Genomic DNA, 22,411 nt, shown 5'->3' with positions numbered 1-22,411 from the left:
GTGTTAGGTGGCATGTGAGTGAGACTGGATATGACGTCCTAGTGTGCAGAGAGAAAAAAAACAGTGCTGCCCTCAGTTAATACATATCATTGGTCATACAGTGTGCATCTTGCTATAACTGCCCATTATTGTTATTACTTGTAATGTTGTATACATCTCTGCAAATTTAGTGAAAATGTGTTTTCACTTCTGTTACTGAAAATGATATACAGTGAATGTAGTCAAGATATGATTTTTTTTTCTGTCAACTTAGTCATCATAGAGTTATACATGAATACATCCGTGTGCATGCATATGTGTATGTAGGAGGTTGTCTGCGCAGCGTGTGTGTGCTTGTGCAAATGCATATGAAAATAAATGTGCATGTGTGATCGTGCAATGTGCGCATGTTTGTGTATATATGTGCATGTTTTTGTGTTTGTGCACATGTATTTGTGCACGTGTATTAGTGAAGAGGTGCGAGTTTGTGCAGAATGTGTGCATGTTACTTTGTGCTGTGTACATGTGTGAGTGTGTGTGTTTGTGTGTGTAAGAGTGAGAAAGAGAGAGAGTGAGTGAGAGAGACCGTTTCCAACTGAAGCAGCAGGGAGAGAGAGTGCAAAGCACTGCATGTCTCCTCCCACACAGCCCCTTTGAGCCAAAAACCAGTTCACATTTCACACAACTTTCCCTGTTTCCAGGAATGACTCTCAAATCCCCAAAACACACACACACACACACACGCACACACACGCAGGCACGCACACACACACACGCATGCACACCCACGCAGCATAAATCTGACACACTGCACTGCTGCCAACACAGAAAAAGGGTCCAACTGGGAATACTGTGCGTGTGTGTGTGTATTTGTGTGTGTGACTGCGAAAGGACACGTGTGCGCATGTGCATGTGTTTGTGTGTGTGCAGGAGACAGCGCTGACTGGAGAAGCTGCATGGAGTGGCCACCCACAGACGGGCAAGAAGGTGCAGGGTTGTGTGCCACCCACAGAGGGGTCAGCACTCCTCAGGGAAGAGAGGCCTGGAGGGAGGCCAGACCCCCTGAGCCTGTAGGGAGACCACACCCCCTGAGCCAGAAGATAGACCACACCCCCTGAGCCTGTAGGGAGACCACACCCCCTGAGCCAGAGGATAGACCACACCCCCTGAGCCAGAAGATAGACCACACCCCTGAACCTGTAGATAGACCACATCCCCTGAGGCTAGAAGCTATGCCACCTGCAGCTCTCTTACTCTCTTTTCCTTTTCTTTTCCTGACAATAAATCTGACATTCTCACGTATGTGGCACTGCTTCAATGTCTGAACAGAACGGAAATGTTGCTGGAACACTGTGAGGCGCAGTCAAGCCTGCCTCACAGCTGTCACAAGAGCTAGAGGCACACGGCCATCCACAGAACACACACACGCGCACACATACACACACATGCACACACGCACACACACAAATACACACAGGAGGTAGCTCAATGTGTCCGCAAGCGGGCTTTAACAAACAAAAAAAAAAGACCTGGCACAACTCGCCTTCTCAGCAAATCAGACGCGGCCGTCCACGACCCCCGTAATTCAATTGAGCCGCGGATGGATTAACTCTCGCTGCGGCGCGTCAATTAGCCGCACTCTGCGCAGGCCGGAGGTCACGGGGAGGAGCCCCGAGGCGCGGAGAGCGCCACCGACACCAGCGACACCCCTCCGCTCGGATGCTGCCAGCTCCTCGGGGATGGGCTGACTCACCGCCGCGCACAGCCTGCCAACCAAATGCGCCTCCGATCCCGGGGAACAGGGGCTCGGGCTCCGGCTGGCCGGCGGGAGGGCTAACCGCGCGGTACGCGGAACAGCGCGCTCGGGGCGCCGGTGGCCAACGGAAATATTCCGGCCCCTGTCGATATCTCATTTGCTTCTCGCGCCAGGGATTCTGGGCGATTCTGAAGCAAAAGGAGAAGGAGAGGATGAAATGTTCCTTTGCTCCGGCTAGTTTCTCACAGCCTGCCGATTGTTACGCCAGTCTGAGGCTGCCCCAAGTTTCACAGGCACACGGGGTGGGGGGGTTTTGCAATGTGCAAGATGTCTGTATGCTCTCATATCAAATTTCAGGGAACAAAAACAAAAGCTTTCATTAAATTTCAAATGAAATTATTCAATTTCATTGGTTACTTTGAATTGTGATGTAACACTTGAAACAGCTGACTTTAATCATTCGGCTAGGCAGCGCTATTTAGGCATCGAAGCGCGCTGAAGTAGACGGCAAAAGCCCCCGTCGTTCCTCGTCGCCGTTCGTATTCAGTGAACACGTCCCGCGTGTTGATGCAGCGGTGACTGCTGATGCATTTGCAGGATTTCCTCTGTGTTTCGGTTGTCGCGCTCCTCTCCTCTCTGCCTCGTATTTGCAAACGAGAGGAGAAGGCAGTTAAATAGATCAGCCGGGTTTTGCTAACAAGCGGTTTATTATACAAACTGATCAGAGGCATTTTCACAGACAAGCGTGCAGCGTAATAATACTCCATTTGACTTCTGCCTGAGCAGCCTTAATTACATTCCCACTCTCAGACACCTGTTGCAACAGACATGCTTAATCACCGTTAGATTAGCCACATAATTTTTTACCCAGACAGCAGCGCTCTTGATGGTCACGGTGTGTCATTGGGTAAGAAGGCCATGACATCATCAGAACCTATTATGTCATTCTTCTCTGTCCGTCGATGAAGGAAGCTGCCAAGCTTAATTTCCAATCACATCCTGATTATCAGTCATATACTATGATAGATATAAAGGGAAGACTTCATACATTTTTGTATTGCATTACTCATTCAAGGATAAGCCATTCTTACTGGAGCAATTAAGATCAAGCTGTTTCCTTGAGGATGCAACAATATTCTGGGGCTCACACCCATTATCTTCAGAGCTTAGTGCTCTTAGGACCAACCCAGCTCATTGCATTTGAGCTGATTGCATCTGATCTGATCTGTGTCTCTTACTGGGATGGAACTGTACTTGACATTAATCGGTATATAAAGTGAAATAAGCATATTTTCCTTGTAGCACAGTATACCACACAATTATAGAGAAATGATAGCTTGAATACCACAGTATTCTAGAATACTGTTGAAAAAAGTTTTTGTCAAGCACATCACAGTACATCAAAGGTGATATGGGATACGAATGTTTGTTTGCATGAAAGCAAGTCCTTTTGGTATAATGCTCAAGAATGACGTGACTGTGTGCAGAGCTAACGTGAGGAGCCATCATGCTGGCAGTATTTTTTTTCCAATTAAATACTGGAGCGCTGGAGCTTTAGACAGCTGATATCACGACCGACCGCGCGGTTCTAACTGCACGGGTTTTGCTCCGCTGAGTCTCAAGGTCTCGAGGTGTTGTGAAACGAGTGAACAGCGATGCGCTGAAGTAGAACGCGTTCCCGCGGACCGAAATAACAACGACAAGCAGAGCGCCGCCCAAGGCTTGTAGCGCACGTGCTCTGCGAGCGTGAACTGTGGAACGCTACTGGGACAGGACTGGTCGTCTGCGCTGGGGTCGGTTTCTGGGAGCGGCGCAGAATTGGGCGGCCGCGCCACCTGTTCTGAGGAGCCACACAGAGAGAGGGGCAGCGTGGGGAGCCGTGTGACCGAGTCACGGCCCGGAGCTTAATTGAATTAACAGCGCTCCATGGCCAGCGGACGCTTCAAATGAGCACAAGCTCATCAGAGCATGCAGGGAAACCACATTATACAGCCGTACAGAGCTGCTGCACAGAGAACACACACAGACCACACAGAGAACACACACAGAATGCACAGAGAACAGAGAGAGAACACACACAGAACGCACAAAGAACAGAGAGGACACACACAGAACACACAGAGAGCACACAAAGAACACAAACAGAACGCACAGAGCATGCACACACAGCCACAGTCAGGTAAGGGACACCAGAGAATGAGTTCACCAAATTGAAAGAGGTGCAAAAAAATGCCAACCCCAAAAACACACTGTTGGTCAGAGAGGAAAAGTAGGCACAGTGTACTACCATCTGATAGTCCACATAACGATTACTGCACTTCAGTAAATGAATGCACCGTCCAGCTGAGGAAAAAAACATGCTCAATGTTCAATCATCTGACAGACTTAATTCTACAAGTGGTTACATGCATGTGATAGAGAAGAAATGCACTCCTTTACAGTTACAAGTACTCTGTCAGAGTTGGGGTGATATGTTGAACATTGTGCTGCGAAGAAGGGCATCTGTTGGATTTTTATAGTCTATGGAGCCTTCCGGCACACAGAGTGAGATAGTCACCTGAGCCCCAGTCCTTTCTCTGGCCCACATCCCAGTCCAGGGCAAGGACATGCTCAGACGGGGCTCAAATGTGTTCCAATTCTGGAGCAGTGCTCGTGGCAACAAACCGAAACAATGGCCCCACTGGGACTGATTCTATGCGGTCTGGGTTAGACATCTGACCACAAAGGTCTCATCATTGTTCGATTTCCGATTGACATTTGAGGCCAAAGCAAACTGTGCTGCATCAGTGTCACTCTCACACAATGGTCTCTAGCCTTGAGATATTTAATTTCACATTGCAAAATCAGAGACAAAGGGGTTTCATTAAGCCTGTCTATCATACCATTGTGCTTAACATCCCTAAAACAAATACTCTATATATACCAATCAACTGTAAATGCTGTGCCTTCAGAAGAAAAAGCTGTAAAGATGTAATTGTGATTGGTTTGAGCATTGTTGTTGTCTTCCAACACTGGCACACTATAATTTACAATAATAATAATAACAAATATAGCCACATGTGGCAATTAACGGGGTCCAAGCAGTATGGGGCAATAGTGCAATATAAATAAATGAAAGAAAACCATGTGTGAAACTGTATCCCAAACCAGGAATAAATGTTCCAAACAGGTTGCCTGGGGAGCTCAGCAAATTCGGTAGCAATCGTTCAATCTCAAGCTAAGTTATTAGTTAAATGTCACAGGCCACACCCACTGGAAGTGATTTGTTTGGTATTTTGAATAATACTTGGCCCCATAGCATGTGTAAACAATTTCATGACATTCAGTCCGCCCAATTATGAGATATAAAATTTTGGCATTTGTAGCACCACCTATGGGTGTAGGTTCGACTGCTGTTCTATACATTTTTATCTAACAGCCCTGCAGCATGTGTAAGTTTCATAACAATCCAGCAAAGTTATGAGCTATGCTTCTTTTCAACCTCATTAGCTAATATCTTTAAACTAATATAAAACATTGATGAAGAGGAATTCAAGAGCTTGGTCCATATTTGCTTCTGGCAAAGGTTGGTGGAAATTGGTCTAACTATGTAGGAGGAGTAGGAAAGATGTGTTTTTCAAAAAAATCAAAATGGCAGGAACATTTTGCAGGTGGAGCTTGGCATCCACTATGCATGCCAGAATCTGTGTACCAAATTTGGTCTAAATTGGAGATATGGTGTAGGAGATATAGCCGTTTGAAGTTTTGATCATGAATTATATCTGGCCAACTGGTAAAAATATTTTTTGTATCTCAGTTTGCACATCATATCTGTTATTGGAGAAAATTTCATGTCGCTAGCATTTACCATCTCACGGGAATTTGTGAAAAGCTGAAGGAAGAACCTGAAGAATAAAAATGATAAACCAGCACAAAAGCAAAAGGGTTCCAGTCCTACAGGCTTGGACCCCCAATAATAACAACTATTGATGTCTATCTACACTATTGATAGTTTTATTGATTTTTAACACATTTAATCTGATACCTGAGCAGTTGCTGACACCTGTGGCGTATGCGCTTCCTGCGGCTGCAACGCAGACAGCACTGCATGTGTCTGCGCCCCATGGGGTAGATAGAGGGCTCCATGGGGGCGGAGCTCCGGAACTGGCTACAGAATGCGCTCCATTAAACCAGCTTAGCAGCCACTGTAATAATTACATCAAGTGCTGTGGAATCACAGGCCATCGGATCCCACTGCAGAGTGTCTGCGTACTGTCAGCGCTCCTCATCGTCATACTAACTCTGCGTTCTCACGCGATCTGGCTCAGATGAGCTTAAAGCAGCCGAGACCGCCTTCTGAACTGGCAGTGAGCTGGCAGGCTACAGAGGGCTAGTCCACAGCTTCGCTGTTCGAGTGAGATCGGCTGTAAAACAGATCGTTTCCAGAAAAGCAAAACGCAATAAAGCAACAAAAGGAAATCATGATAAAAAAAGTTAAATGACACCTAGAGAAAAGAATGAAAAGAAACCGGGTGTTTTATAGATAGGGTCACCAGTTTCTCTCCACAATGTGACCTGCAAGGATTTAAACTTGTATTTCAGTCAAGTGACTAATCATACAATTGAAGTTTATGATTAGGACATTTAGAAAAACAATTAGTTGATCCATTATGGAGAGAGTCCAGAAGGAAATTGAACATGGATAGAAGTTTAAATGCTGCAAAATCATGTCTCTGAGCCAGTGGTCCTCACTCCTGGTCCTGGAGAGCTGCAGGGTTGTTACTCTGCAGCTGTTGTTACTCAGCACTCCAGCAGCACAGCAAGTGAACAGTTAAAGCAGTTGATTACACAGTTAATTCAGGTCACCTGGTTTCTTGGGTCTGAATCGGTCACTGATCTTAAGGAAAAAACAAGAACCTGCAGACTCTGTGGCTCTCCAGGACCAAGATTGAGCATCACTGCAGTAAAAATAAAAATGCACCCATTTAAAACAGGTTTTTGTTTTAGCCTAGAACTGATACGACACCTCATTCTTATTTAACTCTTTTGTGCTAGTTAAATATTATATAACTGCTCTCATTCTTTATTTGGGTACCTCCAACTGCTTCTAACAAACCTAACATGCCCCTGTACAACATCTAAAAATACTGTAGCGTCTCCACGGTAGTAGTCAAACTTAACATAACACATGAGTGTCGCTTGTAGACATCACAGTCAGTCATCGACTGTGCTTAATTAGTGCCAATTACTTTATCAACTTAGATGATTGAGGTGGTGCAAATGCGATAATTGTTTAAGAAGTGACTTGACAAGGAGGCAATTGCGACCTCTAGCTGGTGGAGGACTGAAGTACCATGCGAGAAAACAAGGGTAGACAAACTGGTAGTGCTATTTATAGAAAATGAGGAGTATAGTGAGGGCAGTTTTCATTGGTGAAGATAGAGGGACGAAGCTGACCTGGTGTTACCCCTCTCCTGCAGAGAGGAGATCAGGACATTTTGGAGTATATTTAGAGCCTCTGTCCACCACTGCAAAATTATGCGGTGCTATTAAATTAAACAAACACATCAGCAGTAGGAAATAATATCTATAATCTCATTACGATGATGTAGCTTCCCTTAGGCACCAATGGCTGAGACAGTAACACAGAGTCTGACCTGATCAAATCATTAATGCCCAGGTGCCTGAAATTCCCAGGTTAAATTTATGTTTATTAATTACATTTCTGCTGCTGACAAAGCTTTGTTTATTTATTCTTGACTTAACCAGCCCTACTGACATCTTGTTTTTAAAGAGGTACCGTTCCCTACCATGCAGTCTCTGGCTCCAATGTGCACAACCTGGCGCTATGGAAAAACTGTACTTCCATGGCTTCAGAATGCTTTTCACCAGCCCGTGGAAAGTCAACAGGTGACAGTCACTTTGTCTGTATATTTCGACAGTCTATGGTCTAACTTCATGAAGAGGAAAAACAGGCTCCGACTCCCATTCACAAACTCAATGATGACCAGTGTGTGAATTGCTTGCTTATGCTGTGCTTATGCTTGACGTTCATGCCCTACATTCAGTTGCCTGAAAGGCTGGTAGGAGCGGAATCCAGGACAGACTGCTGGTCCTTCACTGCGTCTCTCAGACATGTGATGTGGATAATTTATGCGCTCGCAGGAGGGGAAAGGAGCGCAGCGTGAGCGCCGGGCTCCTGTTTCCCTGCGATAAGGAGGAAGCTGAGAAGCAGACGGCCACACTGATGCCCCTTCTGCCGCCCTGTATCACAAGAACACCCCTGAACGGAACAGCACTGGGGTGTGCAGAGACGGGATAGGCTGGATACGTGAGACAGCTCCGCCCCCACAGGGAGGTGAGGCGGGAAGAGGAGGCGATTAGGGCAGTGTCTGAATCAGCGCACTTGCCTACTACTCAGTATACTTGTGGAGTGCACTGGATGAGAAAGTCGTTAAGCAGGAAAATCTACATGTAGTATACTTCAAATCCAAGGATGATATACTTACATCCCTTACTTACATGTCCTCAAAGTATGTGCTGTCTAGTAAGCACACTACGCACTGCTTATTTTGTTTCCTATTTTTTAGAATAAAAAGGGCAGTATGTGAAAAATATTCTCTATATTACATAGACATAGACATTCCACCCTTGCTGCCATGCTCACGAGTCGTCGTCGTTATTGAAGGAAAACATCAGAGCCTAGTTTTTAAAGCGATGCTGCATTTATGGGACCAAAATAGTCATTGACTTCCTGAAAAGTATGCCCCGGAAATAAGTAAATCACCCTGAGATTACAAGTACACTACAATTAGAGAAAACTTAGTGTACTGAACAACTACACTCAATAGTGACTATACGGAAATGCACTGATTCAGACACGGCCACACTGTAATTCTGAGCTGGACTGTGGCTCAGTACCCGAGGAGAACTCTAGGGGGAGCCACTGTCGTTCTCTGCAGGTTCAGTGCTGCTTGCAGTGTGCTCACTTACGCGGCTTCTCCTCGTAGGGCTTGGTGGGGATCTCTTCCACGCAGTCTGCCGGGAACCAGCCCACATGCCCCCGGGAGCTACCTTCCCAGAACCCTCCTTCTCCTATGCTGAGAACTGAGAGAGAGAGAGAGAGAGAGAGGGGGTGGGGAGAGAGAGAGAGAGACAGCGATAGAGGGGGTGGGGAGAGAGAGAGAGAGAGAGCGAGGGGGGAGAGAGATGGGGGGAGGGGTGAGAGGGAGAGAGGGGGGAGAGAGAGAGAGAGAGAGAGTTAGACGGTTAACCCAGATCTTTTCCTTTTCTCCAAATTTGGAATGTACAATATATTTCTATTCCAGTCAAATCACTACAACCTCCTCCATCAATCTGGGTCTCCTCCACCCTCCTCCAAAAGCTTGTTCTGCCAAATGCTGCATTCTTCACACCCCAGTTCATTAGTTAAAATCTAATCATTTCTTATAAGTACAATCAAAATTTTTACAAAACAGTACTTTCATTTTTTAAAAACCACAAAAAACCACAAAATCTTTCAAAAATGTTCGTCAATATTTCCAAATGGTCCCCTGATCGTATTTCATGTTAATATTCCAAATGCATGATGTGTATTAGCCACCCCTTCCATGAGAAAACAAATCAACTGCATGGAAGTTTGAAATAACTGGGGCTTTGCTTGTGGCCAGGAGGCATAATCTGTGGTCCTTTCTCTTCACCATCTGGTGAGGAAGATCACACAGCCCTGAATGTGTCAAACAGAAGATCAGCTGACTCATGTGCAGCATGTCGAGCGCCATTTACTCAGCGTGAGGGCTACACTGCACACAGGCATCGCTGAACCTGCAGCTCCACACACACTGCTAATCTATAAATGTTTTTTTTGTGTGTAGTTCATGCCACATACAGTACATCTATTGCATTTTTCTGCCGTTAAATGTGTAAGATTTTCTGATGTGGCCTGCGGAACAAGACATTACCATTTACGGTAATGTACACTGTGCAACAACACACATAAGTATTTAGCATTTACTACACCACAGAACACATAATTTATATAGAATGGACGACACATCTGGACACATTCGTATTTAGTTCACACTGCACATCAGAACACATAAGTATTTAGTATGGACTGTACAGCAGGTATTTAGTATGGACTGCACAACAGGACACAAATGTATTTAGTATGGACTGTACAGCAGGTATTTAGTATGGACTGCACAACAGGACACAAATGTATTTAGTATGGACTGCACAACAAGGGACATAATTATTAGTATGGACTGTACAACTGGTATTTACTATGGAATGCATAACAGTACACATAAACATTTTGTGTTGCAATACACAACAGGACACAAAAAATTTTGTGTGGAGTGCACTGAGGACACATATCATTATAAGGGCCATATGAAATACAGGGTCATGTCCAAAACAGCTCATTAACTACTGTGTCCTCAAAATATGTACCGTCTATTAAACATACTGCCTGCTGCTTAGCACATATTTTTTAGAACGCAATGGGCAGCATGCAAAAAAAATCCTCCATACTATTTTTCTTCATACTATTTTCCAATGGTACTGAAAAATTGTAGTAAAAAGGCCCCACCTCTTCCTCTCTTATTTATGGGACCCAAATATGGCTCCACCTGTTTCTCTCAGTGGTACCTTAAGTATGGTTTTATGCCCTGAAAAGTGTGCTCCCAGATACACTCATCGAAACCCCCAGAAATAAGTATACCACCTGGGGATTTTAAGTACACTAAATTTTGAGAAAATTCTGCCAACTTTACAACTTTCTCATCCAGTGTACTCAACTTACTTATATACTCAATAGTAGGCAAGTAAGCTGTTTCGGACATAGCCCAGGTAACATCAGTCTCCGGGCCCTGAGGTGCTGGAGGGCTCACCTTTCACCCTGTCATTCTTGTACAGGTTGATCTCTCCCTCTCCCTGCGGCTGGTAGGACCGGACCACCACAAAGTGTCTCCCAGGGACGGCGCTGTACAGCTTGCGCTTGGAGCCCTGGAAGTCCAGCGCCGAGTGGGCCTCGCGGTTGGCACTGGGACTGCAGGGAAAGCAGAGGAAGGGGGAAGCTGGTGAGGCCAGGAGGCAGGCACGAAAAGCTCCATTTAAAACACGTGGGGTGGGAGACAGCGGAGATTAAGACAACAAAAAACCATCAAGCTAATGAGGATAATTAGCTTATCGTTTTCAACTGTCAGAAATATTGACAGAATCCTGGAGTTAATCATGATGGAGTCCATGCAGGATAAATGACTGTCTTGCTGTAAAACGAAGCGGATACAGTGAAAAGTAAACACAGAGCTCCCTCTGGTGGCAAAAGTGGCTATAAGACCCTATAATCCATCATCTGTACGCTAGGACAATATATCAGGGGTATCCAATATTTTTAGAAGTGGGCCAGTGTGGGTGCAGGTTTTTGTTTTAGCCTGGCACTATAACACCTGATTAAACTAATTAACTAATCACATTCTTCATTCAAGACCTTGATAATTAGAATCAGGTGTCCTAGCGCTGTGCTATAACAAAAACTTGCACTCACACCGGTCTTTTTTTGATAAGATTGGACACCCTTGCTATAAATAACTGTTAACAGAGAGAAGAAGTTCAAATTGTTAATGTCAATTGGAGCCAGATAAAGCTTTTGGAGTCAGACACACAATTTAAGGACAGATGGTATTCCCTAAAACCTGTTCTGGAGTCTTACAGATAAGGTTACATGAAGGTTACAGCAAAGCCAATCCTTCACTGTTTAGTCATGTCCACCATTTTGTGATTTTGAGTAAAGTCCTACACGACCCCATTATTATTATGAATCCCTATTAAAGTCCTCCAGGGCGACCTGAAGTACAACCAGGTCCCGGAGTTGACATAATGCTATGATATGACAAATACTGCAGTCAACATCAGCTGGGACAGAACGAGGAATAAGAAGCAAATGTGGCAGTCCTGCCAAAACACCCCAGTGCAGACCCAGAGGCCACGCCCAGCTACTAGAGCTTTGAACCTACAGTGTTATACCCCTAAAAATGAGCTAGCGATCCAGTTCCTTACTGTCTAGATTTCTGTGACTTCATGGGAGATGTGCTCTGCTTATCCTAAAATCTAAAGCATTTTCTATGAAGCACCTGGAGCATTATCTATGAAAACAATGAAAATTGTCCACTGGCAGTCCAAGAAAAACAACAAATGCGTAGTGCAATTCAAGCAAAGTCAGGCAAATTTCCCCTCCATAACATTTAGAAATGACAGCAGATATATTCACCATTGAGCTTTTTTGGTAACATTAATCTCAATAGCCATTCCACAACAAGGACTTCAGAAGGCTGCTGCACAGAAACTCAAGTAATGTTAATGGTGTGCTCATTTGGAAGGAAGGTGCTTCATGCTATATGAAGGAACACAGTAGTGAATGTGGTCAGCATAACTGAGGTCATCTGCAGTTATTCTGTAGCACTGTGACTGGGAAGTAGAGAACAGCTGTCAATGCAATGCACAGGTCCTTACAGACATTCCGGTGAATATGCCCTACCACATTAATATGACGGAATTAATTAAATCAACAGAAATTGCAGTCGAAGCAGTTTATCCTTTATCTTTTCCACAGTACAGACACACAGCACGTAGACTGGAGGGATGCAGGTTTGAATCCAGTGTGGGGCTCGTACTGAAGGACACAAAGCTACATAAATGGCACGCGGAGCGTGTGCACAATGCTGCTCGTAAGCAATGCATGAAATGCATAATGCAGCACAGGCGGGAGCATATGCTGATGACATAAATAATGAAACTCGTGGGCTGTCAGATGGCTGGTCCCGTTAAAGCACAGATTTACCAAAGCCTTCCCGGTAAAACGCTCCACGGCCTGGCATCAAACCCGAACTGTGTCTAAAGCAGGACTGCCCAACCAATCGTCCTCTAGGTTTTCACTCCAACTCTAACAAAGCACACCTAATTCAGCAGCTAGAGATATCATAGAGCAGCTAATTAGTGAATCAGACATGCCAAATTAAGGTTGAAAAGAAAACCTACAGGACAGTAAATCTCTCTTACTGCCTTCCATTCAAATCCAAGTGTACCCTCCATTTACCCTCAGTGCTACTGTTTCCCGTTCCATGCACCTCTGTAGCGGCTCCAGAGCTCTGCTTTTTCCCATTGCCAGCTATGGTCAGCAGCCCCACGGGCTGGCTGCAGTCGGCTGCATCAGGGCTGCCCCTGTCTCCTCTAGTTAACCGGCTGCTTGTACATAGCTGCGTGCGCCTCTCACCCAATGGGAGCGCAGCCCAGCTGGCTGACCGAAGAGCAGACACGCCGCAGTGTGAAGGCGAAAGGCGTCGAAAGGTGTCGCCACGACGGAAGGGGTCTACAAGTGTGACCGGGAAATCCAAATTGGGAGTCTAGAGACAGACAGTCAACAGCATCCTACCACAGCCGCGCTTATGACTGCTGCATAATCTTAGCTCCGCGTTCTTTTTTTGACCAAAACTGTGGGCCGTCTTATTTACGTAAAAGAACAGAGAGAAACAAACCCTGGAACCACGCTGGAAAATTGAGCTCAAAGCATAAGACGTTGGCTGCGACGGCGCTATGAATAACACCACCATATGCCTATTTTTAATCCGGAGAGTCAGAGGTAGAGGCAAGAACACAGCAGATTAATCACCTTTGGGCTCCAATTATATCAGCCGCAAATAAATCTGTCGGCAGGTTCTCGGCGCATTCCGGCTACGATGTGCAATTTATGGGATGCGTAATTTATTAGTAATTAGCCACCCTTTTGTGATCTGTGGTAAGCACCAGTTCATGTCAGTTGCCCTTCCCCTCAATAATCCCAGCTAGAGCTGCCTGATGTAAACCCCAAGACTCACTTGCAAAAGAGATATCAATCTCAATGTGACTACCCTGGTTAAATAAAGGTTAAATGGAGAAACATTTTTTCAAAAATAGAGTCACTCTGTGGATGTGAATGTAATAGATGGAATGTCGATGAGTACGTATGGGGGAAAAGATGGTGTGAGGTTGTGAATGGAGGAAGCAGTTTCCTTCCCCCACCCGCGCCTGCAACGGGCTTCTGTGAGTCAGTCTCAGCGCCGGCTTTCTTAATGGCCTGGATGACAGGAGCGGAACCCAGACTGTTCATAGATCAGGACGTAAACAGAACCGCAAACATTCAGCTATAATATCTTCCATATGTGGTTCTGGGACGATCCGGTATGATGTAATAACAACAATAATAATAAAATTAATAATGATATTAATAATTTTTCAGAATGTTTGAGAAAATTCTGAAACACACACCTACAGCACAGAGCGTATGACTAGTCAACCGATGTATGATAACAGCCATAGCAACCGCTTCAGTAACTAGGGACACTGTCCCATTTTAACACACTTTCCCTTGGCATTTAAATACATTTGAGTTGGATCATCGCTGGCTGGGTAGAACGGGCTAAAATGGTGGCCAATTAAAACTGCGCACAAGAAGGGAGGGTGATTTCACAGGAGACATATGTGCATAGCCCAGCACGCAGACTGACAGCACAGGGCAGGGCCAAGGCCAAGGCGAGGGGGAGGGGAATCTATCAGATGGGTGGGAGTCATTTATCTGGGATTTTCCTGCTCAGACAGAGAGGGACTGAGCCGTGGTAAGGGGGTTGGGCTTCATTACATCTCTTTGTTTTGTTTTTCTGCAGTAAACACTATGACCGAGGAGGCCCAATTACTGAACTCTTTTTTTCTTGATCTCCTGAGATTCACTTATACACACATATCCACACACACACCCACAAATATGTAAGCACACGCAAATACACACACCCACACCCACGCACGCACGCACGCACAGATATACACACATACACACACACACACACACACACACACACACACACACACACACACACACACACACACACAAACACAGCTCACACTGTACCAGAGCCATGCACAGAGCAATCTGGACCAATCAAGACCACCAACTCATTGTGGTCCCTGCCCCCCTGATCGCTCTTCCTAATCCCAGCAGCAGACCCAGTGCTGCAGACACTAAGCAGCATCTACAGCCTTAAACCATCCATTGCATCCATCATTTCTACATGCACAAGCTAGCACCTGCTTACAGGAACAGCACTGAGCTCCCATTACATGTGGGCCTGAAACTACTCAGCACAGTGTAAACTGATACCCAGAAAACACAACACATCACACACGTGTGTATACACACACACACACATGCATGCACACACATACGCACACACACGTATGGACACGTACACGCACATGCGTATGCACACACATACGCAAACACAAACATAAACAAACACACACACACGTGAGCACTCACACACTCACACACACTTGCCCCATCCCCACATCCACTGGTGCCCAGCACGGGTGCGTGATCATACCGAGCAGCAGCAGGGTGGGGGGGGCATGGGAGAGCTCAGGGATGTGCAGCGCTCTGCTCTGGGGACTCGGCTGGATCATTAAAGTCGCGTCGATTGCGTAATGAGATCTCCAGAAGGAAAGGAGATTAGGGACCAGGCGTACAGCACAGAGCGCCCCGTCAGGGGTCCGGGTGGCGGGCCACCTCGTGCGCACGCTGTTCCTTTTGATGAAGCGACCTGTGGCCTAACCCCTCTAAACGCCACAGGGGAGGAGAGAGGAGACAGTGTTCTGTGACTCTGGGAACAGAGGCAGTGGGAAACATGAAAGCTTGTGGAATTCAGCCCAAGATGTGACAAAAATGAGGGGGGGGGGGGGCAGACCTGACGGTCAAGAAAAACAAGCAACAAAATGCCCGCTACAGACTTTGTGTTCTTTACAATGTCCATTTCACACTTAAACACTAACAGTGTGCCAATAAACTCACTCTACAGAGGCAACGCAAACTACAGTGTACCACAAACCATAACTAAAGCAAAAGTATATTAAATTGCCAATTAGTAACCCAAACTGTACACAGATACACTATGACACAACCAGCACAGCTCACACCGTGCCATAGTGTATCTGTGCATAATTAGTAACCCAAGTTGTACACAGATACACTATGGAACAGCCAACACAGTTCACACTGTTCCATATTGTATGTCTGTGTGTAATTAGTAACCCAAACTGTACACAGATACACTATGGCACAGCCTGCACAGTTTACACTGTGCCATAGTGTATCTGTGCATAATTAGTAACCCAGGTTGTACACAGATACGCTATGGAACAGCCAGAACAGCTCACACTGTGCCATACTGTATGTCTGTGTGTAATCAGTAACCCATGCACCACTGCGGACGCACACAGGCACAGCCAGCACAGCTCACACTGTGCCATACTGTATGTCTGTGTGTAATCAGTAACCCATGCAGCACTGCGGACGCACACAGGCAGAGCGCGGCCCTGACCTGACGTGGCGCTGGGGGGGCTGTCTCCGGGCCTCCTCCCCCAGCCGGTTGAGGGAGGGCGAGCGGCTGCGGGGCGCGCGGGAGCCCCTCCCCATGGTCTTCACTGTGCCATTGGGGTTGCTCTGCATCTGCTGGAGCAGGCGAGGGGAGAGGCTGCAGTGGGAAGAGACGGCCGAGGACCCGGCGGACGCGGCGGACGGGGCGGCCGGCGACCAGTCCGGCGGCGCGACGCTGGCGTTCAGGTTGTTGTCACTGTTGGAGCGCAGCAGCACCCGGGGCGCGGTGAGCGTGCTCTGGGGACCCCGACGCCGGCTGGAGTACGCCGGTGCCTCTCGAAAAGGCACTGGAGGTGAGAGGGGAGAGAGAGAGAAAGAAAAGGGGAATTCAGGTGTCTCATTTGGATAAAGTAGTAGTAGAATAATGGGTAAGAGAGCTGGTCTTGTAACGTAAAGGTTGCAGGTTCGATTCCTGGGTAGGACACTGCCCTTGTACCCTTGAGCAAGGTGCATTGCTTCAGTATATATCCAGCAGTATGTAAAAGTTGTGTAAGTCGCTCTGGATAAGAGCATCTGCTAAATGCCTGTAATGTAATAAAGTGCATGGCTGTCCTGATGTGAGGAAATCCAGCCCCTTAGCTCATAGTACTGAACACATTTGCAGAGGTGCTGTAAAGTGAAAGTGCTCAGTAACTCTTTGTCCCACATTAACAGACAGACAGAGGTCCTCGAAGGAAGGGATGAAAAGTTTTCTTTGCACCTCCTCCCATCCAAAGTACTGTACAATTTTGCAGCCACAGCTTTTCACGTGGCAGAAGCTCAAACTGTCTCCCACAACACTTCAGCAGCTGTATAAATTTCAAAATAGGTGCATTTTCCCTGTTCCTGGAGAGCTTTTAACTTACAGTGCTCACACTGTATTAAGCCATAGCGACTGGACAAGGTCACTGGATCGTATCAGTGCTCATTAGCTCTCTTCAGTGCTGCCGAGAACTTTAGGGTGTGAAAGTGCAGAAGTGCACTTAAGGAGAGGCAGCACTCCAGTCATGAAGGTGTAGGTCACACAGCCATTTCTCTCGCAAAAATTTCAGACTGTGGACAGACCGAAAGGGGGTTTTCAAAATATCTTTTAAAAAAACCACCTCAATCTGTTGCTTTTTTCTGTTCAAGTCAAGCTCTTAGTTATGCCAGCAAATCCTTGCATGACCTTGGCATTGGCCATTAACCAGTTAGAAATAACTAATAACAGTCAAAAGGAATGATTCCAACAACTTTATAAAGGTTAAAATGCAGCACATTTCTATGCACTACCAATAAATGCATTTTCACTGACGACAGCTTCAAGGGAAGTATGTAATGCATGATTCAGAAATGCATGTTCTAAATGGTGGCCTGGTTTTCTGGTGCTTGTAGGTCAGACAAAAAAGGCGCCCGGCCAAACATTTGGTGGGCCCAGCTGAGGCCATCCACACCTCATTAGACAGGGGACCCACGTTCCAGGGCGAGCGCATGCTCAGTGGGTCGAATGCTCATCCAAACCTCACGGTGGCTTCTAACATAATCATCACTGGGGCTGCGGAATTCTCCTGTGCTTTGATTGCAGAGTTTGGGTATAAACAACTAATGTTTATTTCCCTCAAACAATTCCAGGGTAGGAGAAGAGACGCCAGAACAATCAAGACCATTCTAACTCTCCGCAATACATACAACTCACAAAAAACTATCAGGACTGCGTACTTTCTGGGCAAGCTGATGTACATCGATAACGGCTGAACCACATTTTAACGGTTTGCTGTTTAATACAAAAGGGGGCATCAAAGAGCCTTTTGAATTTGCATATAAACCATACAACTGTAGCGCTTTCCAAGTCATCATGTTTTCCACCACAGTAGAATTGATCGTATTGCCTGAAAATGGGCTGGTTAAGAAAAATTAAGGAGTCAAGACAGAAGAAATCAGAAAAAAAGATCACTGTGGGAGTGGCCAAGAACTCACAGCTACACTGAAGCCACTATCAGAAGTGTCCTAATATGGTAAAACATCGCCAAAGACAATGGGCCTCATTCACAAAACTTTTCTTAAATTATTCTTACATTTGTTCTTAAAAATATTCATGGGATTCATGACACATGTGCAGACCTTTGTTTTTGTGTGTATACCAGGTCAATGAGAGATGAATGCTGATTGTTCATAAATTTGATGTGTAATCCTGTTCATGTGATTAGCATAAGGAAACAGGCATGAACAAATAAAGATTTGAAAAAAAAAGATGAATTGGAAAATTTATATAATTTTAAATATAGTATATTTTTCCAATTCCCAGTCTGAAGGTCCTGTAGTGGTAGATTTAGTTAAGCCCCACTGGGCACAGTGCCACCCAGGGAGGAAGGCTTTGCGTCAGCAAGGTGACCCCAGCCTCAGCACTTGCTGGTGACTTCTCTGCTCGATCACATGCTCGCAGTTTGACAGGGTGAGCTGTATCATTTGCACAGTTCTCTCGCACATTAGCAGTGGTGGCTGACTGCTGAGCGGAAAAGAAGCACCTGACATCACACGTCTCCGAGGGTGCGCATGCTAGTCCTCGCCTTCCCGAATTAATGCAGGACGCTGCAGAAATGTAACAGGACTAGGCTGTGACTGGGCATTTAAAATTAGGAAGGTAAAAATTAAAAATGTTGAAAGTCTTCATTTCCTTTCAAAAAAGCAGCTGAAATGATTTCATTGGACGAAAGCAAACTTTTTGCATCTTTTTCTGGTGACAGATACAATGTTATTGTATCAGCCCTTCGCTGATGTTTTTTCCCGACTTCAAAGGCCTGAGGAGAGAAGCTAACAGCTAACGAGCTAACGAGGCAACGCACAGGCAGCTTTCTCCTCATTAGACTCTGCTATCTGTGTAGCCTGCTTACAGTGAGGTGTGGGAGTTCCAAGCAATCTCTGAAGTCACTGTCCAAAGTTGGTGTTTATGTGCGTGTGCGCGTGTGTGTTTCTGTGTGTGTGAGCATGCGTTTGTGTGTGTGTGTGTGTGTGTGGGGGGGATGGGGCATGTTGGCTCATGTGCACCTGTGTACCAAATGCAGAGAGCATAAAAAACAAAGTAATGTGCACACACACATACACAGGGTTGACTAGCACAGCACACCTCTCAAACGGCTGGCCGACTACACCTTGCAGCCAGCGAGAGCGCTTCCGCTGTTCTCTTCCCAAGGAAGAGGAAGAGTGGGAGTCGCCAAGCAGTGGGAGCCGCTGAGTGACAGCAGGGGATTAAATCCTGAGCAGCCACTACCAGACCACCACCCCCTCACCTCCCCAAGGCATCCAGAGTCCCTCTGCTCCTAAGACACGGCGTGGAGCCTGATCACAGGACAAAGTCCGACACACAAAGCAGGGAGGGCAACCAGTGGGCTCCCCAATGGAGAATGGCTCCATCATCACATGAGAACATTTCACTGTTTCAGTGGGTCAATGCTGCACCTTTTCTTTGCCTGTGTGCAAATATCGTAGGCCACAGGGTAGACAAGTAAAGACTTATGTAACATCAGGATGCAATCAGGGCAACAAAAAAAAATCCAACCTTCTTACCTAAATAAATTGTAAATGATTCCCTTTTTCCTTTTTAGTTTCTTTAATAACATTCCTTTTCATCCTTTCAGCAACAATTTATAATAGCAAAAAAGCTATATAAAAATATAAATTGACAAATCCAAATTATATTGAGTGAGATTGATTGCACTGAGTATTTTCATTCCCTGTGAACTGTTGACGAGTCAATACATATCTTTATCAATGTCCTGTACTATAATCGGGTTAGAAGGAACTGAAATAACAAAGACCAAACCAGACCAAAGAATCACATAAAATGAACTCAAACCCAAAGCTGCCAACAGTTCCACCAATAACATGCTAATTTCCCTCCCAGATAGAACACCCTTCTTTTCAAATAGCAGTACCAAATGAGAAATATCACATTAATAAAAAATCTAAGAACAGCAGAAATACTAACATGCCTGATAAATGATCAATAAAATGATTTTTATAAATAAATAAGAACACTCGTCTGCAAAGCATTAAAAAGTGAAAATGTACCATTCTGAGATAATATGCTTTAAATTCTACTTGATACAACAGTTTATGGATAGTTCAAACTGCAGAATATAAGTATCTCAGCAATGGGAAGAAACGCTTTAACAGTACTATAATTAAACAAAATCATCAATGGGAATATCCACACTGTACAATTAGTTGATCCAATCTGAACTCAAAATATAATTTGTCTTACCTTCTTTTTTTAAGGCATTCAGTAATGACTTCATTTCGTCCTTTTCGCTACTTTTCAGTCCAGTTCTCTCATGCTATTGTGTGAAGTCGTTGCGAGATGGACAAAATAAAACGGTGCAGCAAAATACAAGCAAGACACAAAGTGTATGGGATCCCCGGGTTGCAAAGAGGTGTAAAAGCTGCAGGGTTCTTGGGGCAGTGCGCGGCGAAAGGCGAGGCTGGCTGGGCTTAAAGAAACCGGCACCAGGACGACAAAACCCTCCCCACATGATTCCGTCTGTCAGCTGGGAAGAGGACTGGGGCCGCGCAGAGCAGACCGCGAGCTCACGAGCTTCGCGTCGCTCTTCACGCTTGCAGTCATGTGAGCGCTCGCGCCGCTGCAAGGCTGTGCTTTATCCAAAAATGCACCGCCTTGTCGTTCAGAGATGCTTAGAAGCAGTACAGGCTCCAGCTGGAGCGATAGTAACTTGCACTTGTCCCACGTGTTTAGCACTGACATAAATAAACATGGGTGCACTGGTTTTCGTTTCTCCTTCTTTCAAAGCAGACCTGAACTAACACAATTACTGTTATTAAGAGGAAGCCTAATCCTACTTCTCTCAATAAGAAGTATTGCATTATATCAGTTAGCTAGTTTAGAATCATTCAAACAATTTTAACACATGCGCATTACATATCCCCGACTGAGAGAAGCATAATTAGACATAAAATGTATAATTGAGCCTCCGTGTGAATTAATTTCTTAAAGAACGTCTTGGAGATTTTAACCCTTCCTCCCTAAAAAAAACAGCTGTATTGGAAACAAACCCGGTGTTGCTAAGCAACCCCAGAGAGCATGTCTAAATCTGTCAGAGCAAGTAGCTTTGTTGAGGCATCAAAGAAATTCTCCACTGGTTATGGCGTGATGTGGGGTATTCTTCTCCGTACTATCAATATTGCTTTGATGAAAAGGAAGTTTGATTCAAGAAAATGGATGGTTGTGTTCTGATGGCAATAACAACATTGTACTATGAAAGAGGAGAGCAATATTTTGATAATCTATCTGGTGTGCTAATACAGCACTATCTATTCTTCCATATAATTACTGTTCTAGGGATCGACCAAGCTTTCACACAAAGTACAGTGCAATGTAAATCCTCATATATAATGCATTGTTGTTTTACACACAATACATTTAAAGTGAAATACAATTCAAAATCTTTCTCAAAATGTATTTGAAAAATTCCATGTTGAATGAATTCCTCTAATCCCATGAATATACATGTACACACATACCTCTTATCACCATTTCTTTCTGAACAAATTGTATATACTGTACACAATATGGACTAGACTGGTTTTAAGTGCATCATTAATAGCTACTTAATAAAGAATTAATAGAATTAAAATAATTAGTAGCTAATATAATATCTGTCTTTCTCTCACCTTTTACTGATTCATCTCTGATATTAGCAAACAGATTGTGCAAGCCCTCCATGTTGCACTGTAGCAGCCAAAATCAATATAGGACCCAGAGACCACAACAGCTGGGGATGTGAGCCTGGCATCCATCCTTGCCCTGCTGCTGGCACACAGATACCCTGAGGTACGACATGTTATGAAGAAATGATGCGGGTGGGTACAAAATCATCAGATCACACTGTAATACTTCACACAGCAAGGGGTATGAAGATTTCTCATGAAACAAGGGAATAAACTCATGCCCACATAATGTTGAAACTCAAGTAATAAATGCAATTAAAAATAACATTTTTCACACAAAAAATTATAACTAGAACAGTAACCTGACACTCATGGTTCCTGACTTGACCCATACAAAAATTTACAGGCCATGCCGAGAAAACATTCTCTGGATCCGCAAATGAACGTTACAGTCTACAGTGTGGCTGACTGAAGCTTTGATAAGTCAGTGACCATGTACATTGTTTGATTTGATAATTCAGGCCAAGATCTGATAAAAACATCAATACTATAAATACATTTTCACTTACTGCAATAATGGGGTCAGTCCCCAG

General features: G+C 45.0%; 1 protein-coding gene across 4 annotated transcripts in view; it reads right to left on the bottom strand.

Annotated features, from left to right (window-relative positions):
- LOC135255285 (SH3 and multiple ankyrin repeat domains protein 2-like) overlaps positions 1-22,411 on the bottom strand; it is a 177,107-nt gene that overhangs the window by 66,150 nt on the left and 88,546 nt on the right. For all 4 annotated transcript variants that reach the window (XM_064336240.1, XM_064336239.1, XM_064336242.1 and 1 more), the window contains exons 11-13: positions 16,123-16,465; positions 10,609-10,766; positions 8,708-8,821 (exon numbers count right to left, since the gene is read on the bottom strand). In XM_064336240.1, the coding sequence (XP_064192310.1) occupies positions 8,708-8,821; positions 10,609-10,766; positions 16,123-16,465 (615 nt within the window). The remainder of the gene's footprint in view (positions 1-8,707; positions 8,822-10,608; positions 10,767-16,122; positions 16,466-22,411) is intronic.

The sequence above is a fragment of the Anguilla rostrata genome, chromosome 5 (genome assembly GCF_018555375.3).
Source record: "Anguilla rostrata isolate EN2019 chromosome 5, ASM1855537v3, whole genome shotgun sequence".
Taxonomy (NCBI): domain Eukaryota; kingdom Metazoa; phylum Chordata; class Actinopteri; order Anguilliformes; family Anguillidae; genus Anguilla; species Anguilla rostrata.
This window is presented reverse-complemented; position numbering and strand designations above follow the sequence as displayed.